Source organism: Simochromis diagramma, unplaced genomic scaffold, assembly GCF_900408965.1.
Source record: "Simochromis diagramma unplaced genomic scaffold, fSimDia1.1 OVJJ01000176.1, whole genome shotgun sequence".
In the NCBI taxonomy this organism is placed as follows: domain Eukaryota; kingdom Metazoa; phylum Chordata; class Actinopteri; order Cichliformes; family Cichlidae; genus Simochromis; species Simochromis diagramma.
Window position 1 is genome coordinate 2,591,327 of NW_024386892.1, and position 19,168 is coordinate 2,610,494.

General features: G+C 40.4%; 1 protein-coding gene across 2 annotated transcripts; it reads left to right on the forward strand.

Annotated features, from left to right (window-relative positions):
* The first annotated feature begins 7,401 nt into the window (after nucleotides 1–7,401).
* LOC120734788 lies at nucleotides 7,402–10,342 on the forward strand. 2 transcript variants are annotated; one of them, XM_040033759.1, is made up of 3 exons: nucleotides 7,402–7,544; nucleotides 7,749–7,876; nucleotides 7,978–10,342. In XM_040033759.1, exon 3 carries the CDS (start codon nucleotides 8,320–8,322, stop codon nucleotides 9,595–9,597), a length of 1,278 nt encoding a protein of 425 aa, XP_039889693.1. In that variant the 5' UTR covers nucleotides 7,402–7,544; nucleotides 7,749–7,876; nucleotides 7,978–8,319; the 3' UTR covers nucleotides 9,598–10,342. Both variants share the same exon structure in this region, with proteins under 2 accessions (XP_039889693.1, XP_039889694.1).
* The last annotated feature ends 8,826 nt before the right edge of the window (nucleotides 10,343–19,168 follow it).

The window sequence follows — 19,168 nt, forward strand, 5'->3', positions numbered from 1 at the left end:
CTCATGTTGTAACTGACGTCAGACGCCGGAGATTTTGGCGGAAAATTAAAGCAAATGGTAGTTTAGATTTGAACAAATTCATTTAAGCTTCAGTATTACCAAATACACTTATCAATTGTCTTATAACTAACACTATTTGTCTAAATAATCTCCAACACCCTGGAAAACAACGAGGAGAGTTTAGAGACTCTCCAAGATTATATTGATCAGTGCTTTCAGGATCTCGTGATGAAGAAGACCCCGTGTGCAGCTTCCCCGGCCAAACCTGAGACGCCGTCGTCGAAAAGACAACGGGGCAGATTCCCCCGGCTCAACATCGCCAGCCGGCAAAGATATTGCTGACATACTGGAGTCAATCGACAAGCGATTGTCCAGTTTCGACGCAAGGCTGTCCTTGGTGGAGATTCTTCACCGAGAATTTAAATGCTTGCGAGAATCCCTGGAGTACAGCCAGCAGCAGGTGGAAACGCTTGCTGCTGAAAATGCCACGCTAAGGGAGTCGGTGAAATGTCTCACAGATAATGTTACCCAGCTCAATAGAGAAAATAAAAAAATAAAAGAAACAGTTATCGATCTACAAGCTCGTAGCATGCGTGATAATCTGGTATTTTCTGGTATTCCAGAAGCCGCTGGCGAGGACGCGGAGACCACGGTAAAAAGCTTCATCAAAACCCACCTGAAGCTGCCGGAGGACACTGTGAAGAACATCGTCTTCGATCGGGTACATCGCCTCGGCCCCATTCGGGCTACGGCCGGGAGACCACGTCCTATCGTGGCCAAATTCGGCCACTTCAAACAAAAGCAACATGTGAAAAGCCGCGGCAGGGAATTAAAAGGAACGGACTTCAGCGTGAACGACCAGTTCCCCAAAGAGATCTTGGAACGACGCAGGGTCCTCTTCCCAATCCGACGCGGCTTCATCCAGAAGGGCTCCCGCGCTGTCATCGCTGTGGACCGGCTGTACGTGGACGGACAGCTCCACCGCGACCCCGACATCACTCCGTGGCTGTATTAACCTCACACCAGATAAGAATCAGCTGCACACTTTCCCTATCCACTCACACTAACTTGCATTAACATCTGTTTAACTTACCAGTATCAAATCGCATCTTAAAGTGTGATTTCATAGCAGAATTAACACCGTCACTCTCCGTCAGTGATTTAATTGGAATGTTTACGTTTTGTTTTTTTCTTCTCGTTTTTTTCCCCCTCTCTTTTCCCCCTCTTGGTTTTATGCTGCTCACCCCTGTCCTTGGTTTCTTTCTTTATTCCTTTCACTGCCTCGATCACCTGCTTCGACACTCATCCACAAACATCCTTTATTTCGACACATACGCACCATGCGCTCAACGGCAGCACATTTACTTCAGTCAGACAGCGCACACAGTCGTTTAGGATACACACACTTAAGCCAAGCCTACTCATATTAGTAACTATGCATACACATAGTCAGACTCAGGGAGCATCTCGCCACACATTTTTTCTCTCTTTCCTTCTCTTTATTTATGAACAAGTGACGTATTCTCTCCACCTGTCTAAGCGACGCACACAGCATACATCCCTAGTTATACACAAACATCTATGGGTACACTGAGGTTCATTACATGGAATCTAAATGGAGCTGGCTCCAGAGTAAAGAGGTTAAAAATATTTAACCAACTCAAAAAACTACAGGCAGATGTTGTCCTTTTACAAGAGACCCACAGACCTCTTAGAGATTCGAATGAACTTAAAACACCTGAGTTTCCCAATGTGTTCTCAGCTTGTTATAATTCTAGACAAAGGGGAGTAGCAATTTTAATACATAAAAATATTAATTTCACAGTAATCGATACAGTTATAGATCCAGAGGGCAGATTCTTAATCATTAAACTATCTATACTTGATAAAAAGCTGTGTATTGCAAGTGTATATGGTCCAAATGTTGATGATCCCTCATTCTTTCACGGTTTTTTCAGTGCACTCTCTGAACACTTAGATGGCACACTTGTTCTTGGAGGCGACCTCAACCTTGGACTAAATGAAGACATGGATAGGCTCAATACAGCGGGAACTCAGCGTAATTGGCAGTCCACAAATATAATCAAACAGTATATGAGCGACTTTGGTCTTTGCGATGCATGGCGCTCCCTTCACCCCACCAGTAAGGAATATACTTTTTTCTCACATGTCCATCACTCCTACTCTCGTCTGGATTATTTTTTGGTCAGCAGCTCACTGCTGAACGACATTTCAGACACTGAGATTCACCCTATAGCTGTCAGCGATCATGGTCCTGTATCTTTAACACTAATGCACAAGAATAATATTACGCCAAGAAAAAACTGGAGATTTAATATATCACTACTTAAAGATGAAGACTTTATTAAATGTTTTTAAAAAGAGTGGACTTCATATTTGGACTATAATGACACTCCCGAAACATCAGCTTCTGTTCTATGGGAAGCAGGGAAAGCTGTGATGAGAGGTAAAATAATTTCTTTCTCATCACATAAAAAGAAAAAAGAAAACAAAAATATTCAGGAATTAGAAAAAAACATCAAATCACTAGAAGAAGCCTACGCGTCCCACCAAGATCAGGAAACATTGAACAAAATACGCAAAACAAAATTAGAATTAAATGAGATAATTGATAAAAAAAACAAAATTCTTAGTACAAAGACTACGCCTACAAAATTATGAACATGGTAATAAATCCGGTCAATTTCTAGCAAACCAGCTAAAAATAAATAAAGAAAAAACAACTATATGTGCTGTTCAAGATTTATCTGGGAACACAATATATGATCCGATACAAATAAACAACATTTTCAGGGATTTCTATAAAACGTTGTATTCACCACAAATAAACCCGTCTAAAAAAGAAATTGATCAGTTTTTGGACAACATAACTCTTCCAAAATTATTGGACACTCAAGAAATGGCACTGGATTCACCACTGACACCAGGTGAACTCCAGGAAGCTCTGATAAGTATGCCCAATAATAAGGCTCCAGGTCCAGACGGCTTTCCTGCAGAGTTCTACAAAGAATTCTGGTCGATTCTAGCACCAGTTTTCTACAGAACGTTGTTGGAAATCAAAGAAAAGGGCAGACTTCCATCAAATATGAATTCTGCAAACATTAATCTCCTGCTAAAACCAGGCAAAGACCCTGTATATCCCTCAAGCTATCGTCCAATATCCCTTATAAATGTAGACCTTAAAATAATCTGCAAAGCTCTCTCAAAGAGCCTGGAGAAAATAACCCCCCTCTTAATTCATCCTGACCAAACTGGTTTCATAAAAGGTAGGCACTCATCAACAAATACACGTAGATTACTTAATTTGATAGACTACTCATGCAGTAAAAACATCGAAACTACAATATTCTCTTTAGATGCAGAAAAAGCATTTGACAGAGTTAACTGGAAATTTCTATTTGCAACTTTACACAAATTTGGTTTTGGATCCTCTTTCATTAACTGGTTAAAAATATTATATAATTCCCCAACAGCTTGTGTCAGAACAAATGACCAGACATCCTCCAGCTTCTGTCTCCTGAGGGGCACCAGGCAGGGATGCCCACTCTCCCCTTCACTGTTTGCAATTTTTATTGAGCCATTAACAGCAGCAATTAGACAGAATTCAGTAATTAAGGGCATAAAATGCAAGAACGTGGAACATAAAATCAGCCTTTATGCGGATGATGTGTTACTCTTTCTCCAAAACTCACAAACCAATCTCTCTGGGGTGATTGAATTGATAAACTCTTTTGCAAGAATATCAGATTACTCAATTAACTGGTCAAAATCTACAGTCCTACCGATTAATTGCTCCCTCCATAATTCCTCTTCTACACCACTGCAATCGGGAAATATAAAATATTTAGGTATTAATGTTTCTCCCAAGCTTGCAGATCTAACTAAATTAAACCATATCCCACTTTTAAAGAAGGTAGAAGGCGATCTGGCTAGATGGAAATGTCTACCCATATCACTCATGGGAAGGGTTGCCGCTATAAAAATGATGGTCTTACCAAAAATAAATTATTTATTCTCAATGATCCCAACTAAACCGCCACAAGATTGGTTCAGATCTCTAGATTCATGTATGTCCAAATTCCTTTGGAAAAATAAACCCCCACGTATAAGCTTAAAAACACTACAAAAGACCAAGGATAAAGGAGGACTAGAACTGCCTAACTTTCAGCACTACTTCTTAGCCAACAGGCTTCAGTTTATCTCAGGATGGCTAAAACATACCCTCTTAGATGAACCTTGGCTAGATGTAGAACAAGCACTTTGCAATAATCTAGAGATTTCAGACCTACCATTTATCAGCTCAAACATCCAACGACATGAATGCTTTAAAAGCATCAACATCAGCTCTTCTCTAACAGCATGGTGGGAGTTTCTAAAATTGACGGCGTCTTCATTAATCCCATGCAAACGTACACCTATCTGGAACAACCCTGACATATTACAAAACAATAATATGATAAACTTTCAGATTGGAGTGGTAAAGGAATCAAATATTTAGAACATATACTAGAAGGAACAGAATTTATTTCATTTGACGGACTAGTTACACAATATGGGATCAACAAGAAAAGATTTTTAGAATATCAACAAATTAAATCCATAGTAAAAAAGAAATTTAAACCGGGTCAAGTTGAACTACAAACACCACCAAGTGTGGTTCAATTTCTTACTCTTAAAACCCCCAAATTACTATCCAAAATATACAGAATGCTTTCTGAAACAGATGAATCAATATCACTTCCTATTGCAAAATGGGAAGCGGATTTATCAGTTAACTTAGACCTAAACTTCTGGTCTCAGATTTGCTTAAAAACCTTTCATCTAATTAGAAATCCCAGTCTTCAATTAATTCAATACAAAATATTACATAGAGTGCACTATACAGGTCATCGGATGTTCAAGATGGGCCTTACGTCTACCAACAACTGCTCACACTGCCAAACCAATTCACCGGACAATTATATCCACGCTCTTTGGTTCTGTCCACCAGTTCAGAGGTTTTGGCGCAAGATATGTGAAGACTTATCGAAGTGTCTGAAATGTAACATTCCAACTTCCCCCTTAGTGTGTTTGTTGGGCAGCTTAGATAATGTCACTTCAGAAAAGAATATCGCCCATATGGTTTTCACTGCCCTATGCATAGCCAAGAAAACAGTCCTCATGAACTGGAAAAATAAAAATAATCTTAATTCTGTGAGGTTGCGACGCCCTCCAGGTGCGGGAAAGAAAGCAGGCAAAACCGGGAGCGGGCCGCCTCACCGCTCTTTACATTAATGGACCGCCCCAAAGAAATCCAAACACGGAAACGCTTGCACACACATGTGATTATGCGCAGAGGTACATCCTAGCAGCCAACGTCAGAACTCCACACATGCACACATTAATGCACATACATCTGCACACATTCAGAGAAAAACTCCCTCAAAGAAACCAAATTCCAAAGAATCCAAATATGGAAATGTTTTCACACACTTGTGATTATGTATAGAGGTCCACCCTACCAGCCAACCTTAGATCTCCACGCAGGCACATATGAATGCACATACATTTACACACATCCAGAGATAAACTCCCCCAAAGAAATCCGAACATGGAAACTTTTGCGCACACTGCACACACATTCAGAGTTCATAATGTACTGGTGAGTCTCCACCTGTTACAGGTGGATGCAACCTGGACTGTCTCAAGACAGACGAGACCAGATCCACCAAAGAAACTGCAGATGTGAGGACATGCGTCTTTTTGAAATATATAAAACAATAAACACGGTCGTGCAGACACATACACTCACACAGGCTGCGAAAGCCTAGCCAGCCCTCGTGATGGGGTGGACCTCCTCCAGGGCTCACTGCCTTTCCCCTCCTGAGAGAAACCCTTTATAGAAGAAAGAAAGACAAAATTTGTGAGGTCTGAATGTTCTGGTGAGTCTCCACCTGTTGCAGGTGAGTGCAGCCTGGACTGTCTCGAGACAGACCAGATCAGCTGCACCACAGAGACTTCATACCTCATCTCAGGAGAAAAAATGAAAGAACAACATAAAAAAGGAGAAAACCGACCTCAGAAACATGGCCAACATCTGTTTGATTAGACTAAGAAATAATGGTTGACCATTTTCAGGTGCTCGCCTAACCTTCAGTAGTTGTTCGAGGTCATCGAAACGCTTAGGTTTTATATATCGAGTTTCCTTGGATTGATAATCTGTCTCGTATTGAAATTGTTCTTTGGTCAGTTTTGCCTGTTGCAGAATTTCAGGGTTGCTCTTGTTGACTTTAATAGCCACGATCTGTCTGTTTGCTCTGTGAATTGGTTAGAAACAAAACTGAACTTGTTTTGGTTTCTTTTGTAAAACGCTCTGAAAACATCTCAAAAGGGTTTGGGTTCGTGTCAGGTCAAAGTCCGTTATGCCATAAAGTATAATGGGTGAGCGCTCGTATTTATGGGTTTTGGGATCAAAGCAAAGCTACCACGTCACAAGGGATCAAAGTGATTCTAATGCATGCGCAGGCGCACACACACATTTGTTTGTGTAATATTGTTCACACTGAATTTGACCGTAGGCAATTTAATATGAGTCAATCAAAGAAAATGTTAGTTTTGGAGGATTTTGAAATTACGAAACTGACAATTACGAGAATTTTTGTTCGTGTATTTTTTTTCTTTTGCATAACATGTCGAGCTTTTCTGTATATAGCCATGTCGTAGATTTCGGAGCAAACAAGAAATTGATGAAAATGTTCTATTTTATTTTAACAATCATCAACTTCATATGCAGGTTTCGTACAGGTGCTTGAAAGCCTTGAAAAATCTTGGATATATTGTAGTGCTTCTATTTCGGATTTGGTGATTAAAATGTCTTGAAACTGTATTTCATTCATTCATTCATTGTAGTTTTTTTTTTTTACCATCAGGGCCTCAGGGCCTATACTGGTGTTTTTAAAAGTTATCTTTGACTTTATGACTTTCTGTGTCTTTTCTGGGATGCTTAGGACTCATATTGCACTGCTGGAAATAGTTTATTTTGATGCATATGCTGCTTTTTTGCAAATTTGCAGTATAATATTTATTTTCGTTTTTCCTGCAGTATATAAAAATTGGTGTATTTCAAAAATAAAACTATGAAGACACTCAAAATAAATTTCCTGTGGTAGGAAACTATTTTGTGCAACTTTTTTGTATTTACAGTTTTGAGGGATAAGCCTCTTAAATTTCTCTAACTAGAAATATATGTTAAAAAGGCAAAAACGATTTTCAATTTTTTTGTAGTTTATTGCACTTTTTTGCAATTTATGTAATTACTATGCACTTAATGAATACATATTATTAAAATCTGGGCTATAATTGTTGTATTGATGTATAGCAACTTGAAATGCTCCCAAAAATGGCTCCACAGCATGTAAAAATATAATATAAGCTCTGGCGGACTTGGTTCTATGGTAGGTCTTAAAGGGTTAAAGAGACTTGTCTTCTGAAAAGATTGCTGAAATCTGCTTTGAACGAAGAAATGGATGATGCTGATGAGCCAGGTAGTGTCCTAAAGTAACACTTTATTAGTGTAGTCATTTTAGTTTTCATTTTTAAAAGTTATCAAAAAAGCAGCAGTGTGCATAATGGGTGTATGGATCACTTCTTTTCTGCTCATACCCTCAACCAGTTTTTATATGTTAGTGAAGCTCAGTTCTGTCTCCCCTTTCCAGCATTAGTATTTAACTCCTTAACACTGTCTGCAGAGTGGGACAGCGACATGGCTTCTCTTCTTGTTCTGCTGCACCTTCTCACGCCACAACCAGCTGGAAGGAAACGGCCAAAGAAGATGAGTGTTGGAGAGGCAATAGATCATCTGGTTAAATTTCACAAGGTTTGTCAAGATAATGTGATCCAGTTCCAGATACTGTGGTTCATGGAACACTTTTTCTTAACCTAAGGGTTTATAAAGTGATGCTTTTTATTGTGTTTCAGTCTTGCCAGAGCCTTGAGGATCACCTCATGAACAATAAAGGAAACCCTCAGCCATATCTCCTGGCCACAGGGACTTCAAAAGCACAGGTTTTCAGCTTCTACATAGTCTTGGGTCGAAAGCTTCTTCCATGTCAGTCAGGCACATCACTGGGTGCATTTGATGAGCTGTTCAAGTGCCACTTTGTTTTCAGTGTGAAATATGAAGACGCTCTGTCCAGCCTGTACACATTTTTGCAGACCACTGTGTACAATATTGATGTAGGCACAACAGTGGAAAGTCCAAGAGTCAAAGAGTTGCGAGCAAAGCTGTTGAATAAGTAGTAACCAGGTTATGCATTCAAAATGTTGACCTGCTTTCTCTGTGCTTTATCCTTTGGTACAGCTTTACTTTTGTTCAGACATTTAAAACTAGTTCATGGAATGTATCCTGGCAAAAATTTGAAACTAAAATGTGGTCAGATAGGATGTTGTTTACAATTCTCGAGTTATTCTGGATTTAGAAGACATCTGAATAAGATACATGCTACTGTTAGCACATGTGTTCCTCATGAGACCCCTTCTGACCATGATACCCAACAGTTTAGTAGTTCTCAGTGCTTAAATGATGAAACACCATCCACATCATCTCAGTGCCAAAATTCTGAAGCAGGCCCTTCATTCTCAAATCAGAGCAAGGACATGTGTGCCTCCATTATTGCCAGACTTTTAGGAAGTGGTGTACCAAATACTGTAGTTCTTTCTACAGTTCAGAACTTAGAGGAATTTGTGGGAGATTGGCAATCTAATATTCAGGAACAATTATTGACCCTATTACCGAATGACAGTCCCTCCAGATCAGCCATTGCAGATTTATTTAAAAATTTGGACAATCCGTTTAGTCACTTGAATTCTGAAAGCAAATGTAAAAAATATTTTAGAGATAAGTGGGAAATGGTACAGCCAGTTGAATTGCACCTAGGAGTAAGATACCATACTAGACAATGTAGCAAAACTAGAACCTATGAGCAAGTCCCAGTAAATGACAAATTCATATATATTCCCATATTGAAAACACTCCAGTTCATTTTTAAGAATGAAAGTATTTGTGAGATGATACAAATATGCACCCAGTCTGACACATATCAGGACTTCTGTGATGGAAGCTACTTCAAAAGTCATCCTTTGTTTTCAGGTAGCAAGTTTGCTATTCAAGTCCAATTGTACTATGACGAATTTGAGTGTGCAAATCCTTTAGGTTCAAAAAAGGGTATACACAAAGTTGGCTGCCTTTACTTCATCCTTAGAAATCTTCCTCCCAGTCTGAATTCGGCTTTAATGAACATTCATCTGGTATCATTATTTTATGCACAAGACGCAAAAAAATATGGAATTGATGAAATGCTGAAGCCCCTAGTAAAGGACCTGAAAATATTAGAGACGAGTGGGATTGCTGTTCCATTTGCTAAATTTCCTGTATTTGATACTCTGGCACAAATTACAGGTGATAACTTGGGGATGCATAGGATTCTTGGGTTTTTGGAATCATTTAGAGCTAATTATTTTTGTAGATTTTGCTTAATTGATCAGTCTTCAGCTCAACTAGTTTTCTCAGAGGACGACCCATGTTTAACTCTTAGATAACCAATTCTGAATAACCAACATTATAATAATTTGGTAGATGATCCAACATTAACATCGTCATTCGGCATAAAAAGAAAGAGCATACTTAATTCATTAAAATATTTCAATATTGCGGAAAATTATGCCATTGACATCATGCATGATATTTTGGAAGGGGTTGGTCAATATGAAGTCAAGTTGCTATTTCAATATTTAATCGAATACTTCATCTCTAAAGATAGCTTGTTAAATAGGATATATGCTTTTAATTACGGCTATATGGAAAAGAAAAATAAACCAAAGAATATTAACCTGGATCGTGCAGGGCATGGAATAGGTTTAAATGCATCACAAACATACCTTTGATATTTGGTGACCTGGTACCAGAGGATGATTTGCACTGGCATTTGTTGCTTTTGTTGTTGCACATTCTAAAACATAGTTTTCTCATACTCTATCACTGAAGGAATGACTGTGTATTTAAAGCACCTGATTATTGAACACCATAGACTCTTTAAGGAACTATACCCATCAAACAACTTAATTCCAAAACATCATTTCATGGTCCACTATCCAAGGTGCATTCGAAAGATTGGTCCTCTCATTCATATCTGGACCATGAGATTTGAAGCCAAACACAAATTTTTCAAAGACTGTGTTAAGAACTTTAAGAATTTGACTGTATCACTTGCAAGGAAACATCCGTTTGCATTAGCTTATCATTGGGAATGTATGAGTTTAAAAGCAGTTGAGTCTGGTCCAGTTAAAATGCGTTCACTTGAAACACAAGAATACTCACAAATTATATCTCCATATCTTCATGTTGATTTACAGAACACTGTCAAACTCGCAAACTGGGTAAAGTGTAGTGGAGTTAAATGTCAGGTTGGGCTTTTTGTTTGCACAGGCACTTATGAAAACATGCCGGTTTTCAGCAAGATAACTTCGATCATTTTGCATGATGGTAAAGCTGTTTTTGTTATGGTTGAGCATGAAACGTGTTTCCATGATCATTTTCATGATTATCAGGTAAATGAAACCGTTCCTAAGAAGATACTGGTCCTAGAAAGGGAGAAGTTAAGACATTTCAAAAGTTTTGATGGCCAAATGTCATATGGGTGTGATTCACAATTGTATGTTGTGTCAGACAGTTGCATTATTTAATTTGTTGGCTTAATGGAGACCTTATAGAGACTTTTTCATGTTAACACTGCATTACAATAAGTGCTTATTCTGTAGTCATTTTTTTTTCTTTAATTCAGTTTTTTTTCCCAATGTTAGGCCTATCTGACCACACAATGTCTCAACTGTTTAGCTGCCATAATTGTTGCTGCTTTAATGTCGAATGTTACACTATTATAGTACTGTTACACAGAATGTATGTTAGTCCATGCAGCATTGAATTTTGAATATGATATTTTTGATAAATAAAATTCATACATTCATAATAATCAGTATGGTGTTTTTGTAGTAATTGTCACCTAAAACCTTTTTTCATTTGATGAGTAACACTATAAAAGAGTTAATATCAAAATGAACTCTAGTTATGAGTTACATTTTACTCTTTATGTTAGTAGAAATTTTACTCCATGAGAGTTTAGTTTTAACTTCTATAAAGAGTTGAAAAATCAACTCCCAGAAAAGAGTTACTCTAACTCTGCACTAGAGTTTATTCGATGGTCACGCATGTACACTCAAATGTAGTTAATCTGAACTCACAGAGAGTTTATTCCAAAGACCAGAATTTGCTGTGTGTCTAATCCTTTGATGTTTGAATTTATGACAGTAATAGCAAGTAATTCAGTGGCTACAATGAATAAAAGAGGTGAGATGCTGCAGCCCTGCCTGATACCTCTCTCCACCCTGAACCTGGGACATGTGCCTTCTAAAAGAGAAACACAACTATTAATATCAGTGTATAACATAGTGATCATATCCAGAAATGCATCACCAAACCCAAAATGTTTAAATGTCTTAATAATAAAAGTGTGTTCGATAGAATCAAATGCTTTATGGACGTCCAAGAACAACATAAAACCATCATCCTTAATTAGGTAATTGTAATCGATAAGGTCCAAAACCAAGCGGATATTATTTTGGATCAACCGTCCTTTGAGAAATCCTGATTGTGTTGGGCTAATTATTTCAGAAATACCTGTTTTTATTTTTTTTGCTAAAACTTTTGTAAAAACTTTGTAGTCTGTATTTAAAAGTGTTATAGGTCTTAGATTACTTAGTTTTTTCTTATCTTTCCCCGGTTTTGGAATTAATTTTATAACTCCCTGTTTCATTGTTGCCATAAGCTCCTTTTGATTTATACATTCATTTAACGCTCTGAATAATAGTAATTTTAGGTCTTCCCAAAAGTGCTCATAGAAATTAGTTGTTATACCATCTGGTCCCGGTGAGCGATCAGATGCCATGCTCTTAATAGCAAAATCAAATTCTTCTATAGTTAGGTCTTCATCACAAATTTCTCTAAAATTATCATCAATTACTGGAATCCAATTACTGATTTTGTCAAAGGAGGAGGTGACATTTTGTTCTGAGTATGAAGACTTATAAAGGTTACTGTTTAGGGTCTGTACATTCCTCTCCGTTGATTATTAGGTTACATATTGAATTATATTCTTGTCTACGTTTTTCTAGATTGCAAAAATAGGCAGTGTTCTTTTCACCCTCTTCTATCCACTTGGCTTTGGATCGCAAATAAGCAGCCTTGGCTCTATAAAGGTACATTTCGTCCAATTTGGATTGTAAATTATTAATTTTTCCTTTTTCTTCCTCAGTCCAATTCAATTTGCCATAAAGATTCATAAGTTCTTTTACTACATTTGATTCCTCTTCTTTCCTTTGTCTGTTTAACTTTTTACCGAATGCAATTGAGGTTTTTCTGATTCTAAATTTAAGACATTTCCATTTGAGTATCGGTGTATTGATGGCTTCATCATTCTGGATATCTACAATTAATTTTTTAATAGAATTACAATACTCCTCATTTCTCAGCATCTGACAATTAAATTTCCAATAATCCCTAAATGTGTTGTTTTGGTCTTTGCTTTGTAGTCTTAGAATAATGGCGCAATGGTCACTTAAGGGACTGTTAGAGATGACTGTTTCCTTAACAAATTGTAAAATTGAGTTGGATACCAACCAATAATCAATACGTGACCTGCTTTGACCATTAGGTTTGTGCCAGGTGAATTGTTTTACATCTTCGTTTAACAATCTCCATACATCTATTAATTTAGTATCATTAGCGAATTTTTCAAATATTGGGTTTTTATGTTCTCTTGAAAACTTTGAAGGCCATCTATCCAACCATTCATCAGGAGTCACATTGAAATCACCTCCAACTACTATATAATCAGTAGGGAATTTGGTGTAAAGTTCCTTTATAACTGTAGAAATTTGATGCAGCAGGTTCTTATTCTCTTGATCATTGTTGTATCCATAAACATTAACCAAAATAATCAGAGTATTATCAATATTTAACACACAGGCAACCCAATGTCCATCTTTGTCTGCCATGTTGCACAAAAACCTACCAGGACATCTGTTGAAACAAATAGCAACCCCAGCCGTACCATGACTAAAAAGAATTTTATCTCCCCATTGTTGTGACCAAAATTTCACATCAGATTCCTCAGAATGAGTTTCCTGGAGAAAAAAACAATTTGCCTGTTGCCCCTTGCAGAACAGAAAAACAGCTTTGCGCTTAATTGAGTCTTTAAGTCCCCTTGTGTTAAAGGAAGAAAGAGAAATATTAGTTTTTAATTGGAACACGGAACACATGAACAGCTTTAAAGAGGAAGTTTAGGAGATGGAGTAGGAAAATCTTGAGGTAAAAGTCCCATCATCCGAAATGTTCCACTGTATATTCCTTTCGCAGTCAGATGTCAGCCCATACCTGGAGTCTCTACCCTGATACGTTTGCCTTCTATGAAACCAAAAGGGCCCCTGAATTGCCTTCCTTCCGAGCCTGGTCGATTTTTGGCCACAACGCTTGTCTGGATCTCCAGTCCTCCGGGGTCAGGTCTTCAGCAAAGCGGATGCCTTCCTCTTTGCACACGGGAGAAGCCTTTGTTCGCCTCCAGATGTCATCTCTCACGGCACGTCGCACAAACAGAATAATGATTTGTCAATGCTTATTCTCCACTGCTCTTCCCACTCTGTGGACAACATCAACTGCTTCTTCCATCTTCATCTTTAGGTCCGGAGCAATCCTTCCTAGAAGTTCCACCACTTCTTCTCTGATATTTTCATTTGTTTTCTCCTTTTTCCCTTTGATACGGAGACACCATCTTCTTTTGTATCTTTCCTGGCTCAATACACGATCTTTAATATCGTCATTATCTTTTTTGATTGATTCCATCTCTTTTTCCAGGTGTTTTATTTTCTTTTTGCATTCTTGCAGCTCCTCTGAATTAAACTGCACCGATTTAGCGATGGAAGCCAGCATGGCGCTATGTTGTTGAATTTGTTTGCTAACTTCGTCCATGCGGTCATCAACATGTTTTCCAAGACTCTCAGTAGCTTTCAGTATAGTGTCAGTGGATGTGTTGGAGTCATTATCATTAGCCGTACCTTTTGCTTTTTTCTCCATATGTGGTTTCTCAGGAGTATTATCAGGGGTTGTTAACAGTCTGTCCCTCTTGTTGCTGCTGGAATTAGCCGTTTCCATCGGAGCTGAGTAGTCATGCTCGCTGTTTCTCTGGGTTGTAAAAGGGAGGTTTTTCACTGCCGGAGGTTTCGTGTTGTTGTTTTTCTTCATGTTCGGGCTGAAACGTCGTCAATATAGCTCAAAGGAGTGGATTTTATAACTTCAAGATTAAAACATCGGGACTTTAGTGAGGAGTTCAGACGGATGCGACTGCTCAGTCCGCCATCTTGCCCGGGCTCCCCTCGCATCTCGGGTAGTGACAGTGACAGGGTCCTTCAAAGACCGAGAAGGCCGGAAGTGCGAGGCTGTGAAATGTGACGGTCCAGCCCTCTGATTAGCATCACCGCTGTCTCGGTGGAGTTTAATAAACTCAGCCGTCTGCTCCTTGCTATCTAAAATATAACAGGACACTGGAGTAAACTCTCGACCGTCTCACACTTCTGTTTAATCAGTTTTCTGTTTGACGTTTATTCAGCTGTGTGAAAATCCCGGAGGAACCCACCCGATGGATTAATAAAGTTTTATTTAATCTAATAATCTAATAACTTTGATCTCAGCCAAACCGATTTACTCCGGAACAAATAAAACACCGAAAAAGGGTAAAAAATTACATTTTTAAGTTATCCGAGTGACTTATATATCATGTTTAACCTGAGTAGCGAAAGAGCGGGGGTCCGCTGCTCTCGCTGCCTCGAGTGACCATTGAACCCCCGGCTTGCTATCGAGCTGGTGGGTAGCAGATGTCTCCGAAAACGTTGGCACACTTTTGCAAATATGCCATGATAAACCAAGCAGATATTTGTAGTTTACACAGCTACTTTCTCGCCTTAAAATATGTTAAAAGTTTATTTTGTGACCCAGAAAGAATAGCTGTGTCCCAAAACGTCGGCTGCATCCTTCGGAGGCCGCATTTGAAGGCCGATTACGTCACAGCCAGGCGACGAAGGCTGTCCGAATTCGTCGACTCCTTCAAATGCGGCCGACAAATGCGTCCTTCATTTCCCCGAATTTGAAGGATGGGCCGGGTGTGTCCTTCATGGCCCACCATATCCCAGAATTCATAGCGCGGACCAGCCAAATTTCAGCTGCCAACAATGGCGGCCGCTGCTAAGTTTTAAAATTACTCTTATTATTCTTTCTGGGTCACAAAATAAACTTTTAACATATTTTCAGGCGAGAAAGTAGCTGTGTAAACTTCAAATAATTGCTCGGTTTATCAAGACATCGCATATTTGCAAAAGTGCTCCGACGTTTTCGGAGACGTCTGTTACCCACCAGCTCGACAGCTAGCCGGGGGTTCAATGGTCACTCGAGGCAGCAAGAGCAGCGGACTCCCGGCTTCATCGTTTTCAGACCCCCGCTCTTTCGCTACTCAGGTTAAACATGATATATAAGTCACTTGGATAACTTAAAAATGTAATTTTTTACCCTTTTTCGGTGTTTTATTTGTTCCGGAGTAAATCGGTTTGGCTGAGATCAAAGTTATTAGATTATTAGATTAAATAAAACTTTATTAATCCATCGGGTGGGTTCCTCCGGGATTTTCACACAGCTGAATAAACGTCAAACAGAAAACTGATTAAACAGAAGTGTGAGACGGTCGAGAGTTTACTCCAGTGTCCTGTTATATTTTAGATAGCAAGGAGCAGACGGCTGAGTTTATTAAACTCCACCGAGACAGCGGTGACGCTAATCAGAAGGCTGGACCGTCACTTTTCACAGTCTCGCACTTCCGGCCTTCTCGGTCTTCCAAGGACCCGGCCCACGTAGACCGCGAAGGCCAGGTCCTCAGGGGGATGCAGCCGACATTTTGGGACACAGCTTACGACTGTCAAAGTAAAACAGGAAACCTAACACAGAGATAAGGACTGTCAAAGTAAAACAGGAAACCTAACACAGGTCACAGACTGTCAAAGTAAAACAGGAAACCCAACACAGAGATGCGGACTTGACACTGAGACAGAGAGACATGACTGAGGGAGGGAGTAGCACCGATCTGTCACCTTAAGAAGTGACAGGAACGCAGAGATAATGAGCAGCAGGTGAACAGATTACGAGCAGGTGCGTGGGCCAAAGGCAGGAATCCATAATGAGTTCCACCCAGGCAGAGAGGAGCGCCAAGTCCCACGGTTGTGTCTGAAGATTGCTTACAAGGACTCTCTGTCAGGTTTAGCGACAGGCAGAAAAACAGGGCTCAGTCACAAAGACAGTGAGTTTATTTACAGGTGAGCAAGACGCAATAATAGTACCCAAACATGATGTCCACAGCGGTGTTAATCCCAGCTCCCGGTGCAGCAATCCAACACCCAGCCTCTCTCCACAGCGTCTCCCGAAATGTTTCCAAAACTGCTCCACAGGTTTCCTGGACAGATAGGCGAACACAGGCAAGTATCCTCCAAAAACTAAACTGTCTTTAAGTCACAGCCCAGAGACCATCCTGGTCTGTTTACACCACAGGTGTCAAACTCCAGGCCTCGAGGGCCGGTGTCCTGCAGGTTTCAGATGCGTCCTTGATCCAACACAGCTGATTTAAATGGCTAAATGACCTCCTCAACATGTCTTGCAGTTCTCCAGAGGCCTGCTAATGAACTAATCATTTGATTCAGGTGTGTTGACCCAGGGTGTTATCTAAAACGTGCAGGACACCGGCCCTCGAGGCCTGGAGCTCGATACCCCTGGTATACACAGAGCGGTGCAGCACCAAAGCCAGGAAGATCCCTCCCCAGCCCGACAAGACTCTCCTCACTGTTGGGGTCACGGAAGCGCCTCCGCTCCCAAAAGGCCGACACAGAGACATCGAGGAGGAGCTTCTCCCCCAGGCTTTAGGGCCCTGAACCAGGCGTAGGACTGGACTCTCTACACACTACCTCACATGAATTTAATAACAAAATAAAGCACTTCAGTAATGCACCCGCAGCTGTTTTCAACTGTTCGCTGTCAAAGCAGCACATCTTTTTAATTTTAGGTTCTTCTTGTATTTGTAACGGTCAGAATTGCACAGCAATAAGCATTTCACTGCATGTCGTACTGTGTGTGATTGTGTATGTGACAAATGAAATGTGACATAGACAGAGGAGGGAGGGGTAGAGAAATGGCAGGTCAGAGGGACCACGACTTCTCACAGGCTGCTCAGCAGATCCAGCTGCAGGGCGAAGACCACACGCAGTGTTTTAATGCAACTATGAATCTCTTAAGTACAAATATTACAACCTTCCTACAAGGTGACCAGTTGGACCCTCACAAACCTCTCCATTGCTTATTGGACTAGAATAACACAGAGTAGCTGAAACTGGCTGCAAACCTGTTGTGCCTCCTACATGGCAGTTGTTTTGGGATCTGTGACGGATACCTTGCCTCTCTGCCAAACAAGAACATTTACGAAGTGTCATGTCTTAGTGCGGAGGTCAAACACGGTGGGGCCAACAACAGTGGTTGAATATGCATTAGACAAATATCTGAAATATGCTGTTTTGTGAAGTAATCACAAAACTCAATACAAATGGCAGTACTGCACCTCTGGACTGTGTGGTTTAATTTTCCGACCAGGCCATTTGTTTCGGGATAAGAGGGTGAGGTGTCAGAAACTGCCTCCAAAACCAGCTCGCCTGACGGTAAAGAGACGCCACGTCACGTCTGCAGGTGATCAAACATCTGCCAGAATAAACACGACCTTCACAGACACCAGGACACTCGGACCGGCTGCTCACCTGCACATCACCTTCCTGCTTCAGCTTCTTCTTGTTGTCTGAAAGCAGTTTGAGATCATCTCCTTTGGTTTCCTCTGACACAAACATCTATTTTTTATATTTTTAAATATTTAAACATTTTTATTTTTCTATATTTTCATTTTTAAAGTGTACCTGAGCAGCTGCAGTTGCACAGTCTGACCACTGGAGAGCTCTGCTCTCTTCCTCTTGTGTTCACTGTGAGCAGCTCAAAGTCCTGCTGGATGTCTACTGCCCTGCAGTGGCCGCTTCATTTGAACATCTGGATCAGGTTTAATAAACTAAGAACTTCCAGAAATGCCAAGGAGAGCTCGGTGGGCTCTGAGCATGCTCACAGTGAGTTTTCAGTGATTCACCATGGCAACAGGTAAACACAGAGCAGAACGCCCATTTTAATCTGGAGGAACGTGACTGTGAGTCATCTCGCTCCCTCATAATGCAGAATAAACCGACCTGCAGCTGGTGGAGTCGTGACAGAGCTTGGATCACGCACGTTATTGATTTACAATGAACTCAAACTGACCTCAGGTGCAGGTCAGAGGTCAGCCTGAACAGAAACCTGAGCGAGATGGTCTGCTGGGGGGAGGTACTCCTCGCCAATTGGAGTAAGTGTCTCCTCTGAGAGGAGCTCGAGCTGCTGAAGCCGAGGCAGGTGTGAGCACGTCTGATGTTGAAGGTGAGCTGCCCAGACCATTACGAAGGTCACCGCAGGTAACAGGAAGTGTTTCTCAGCTTTGATGCTGAGGTGGAGTCTGCCGGGTTACACCCACACCTGCTTCTCTATCAGACTCAGGAGAAGTTCAGGGACAATCCGAGCGTTTCCAACACGAAGGAGCTCCACGACGCTCTGAGATCGTCACACTGACATCTGGATCCACAACCAGGAACTCCTGGATCTTTCTTTAAGAGTAGGCCGGACCCTAATTTATAGCTGGGTTCAAATATCTCGGTTTTATTTTAGGTCTCGTCTAAAACTGAGAAGCACATGAAGCTAGTACACATTCACTCTCAGAGACGCGAAGCACTCGCAGAAATCAAATATGAATAATAAATGCATATGATTATTATTATAAACAGTGATGATGATGACATACATAACCAGGTTTCTGGTGCAGCACAGCTACGTGCACACTCACTAAAGGTGGTAACTGTAAATAACCAGCCCCCCAGGTGCTCACTGACCTTGCACATCCTTGTGAAGGAC

Excerpts from the sequence above, each read along its gene's own strand:
- LOC120734788 (XM_040033759.1), top strand. The coding sequence starts at position 8,320 with ATGTTGACCTGCTTTCTCTGTGCTTTATCCTTTGGTACAGCTTTACTT.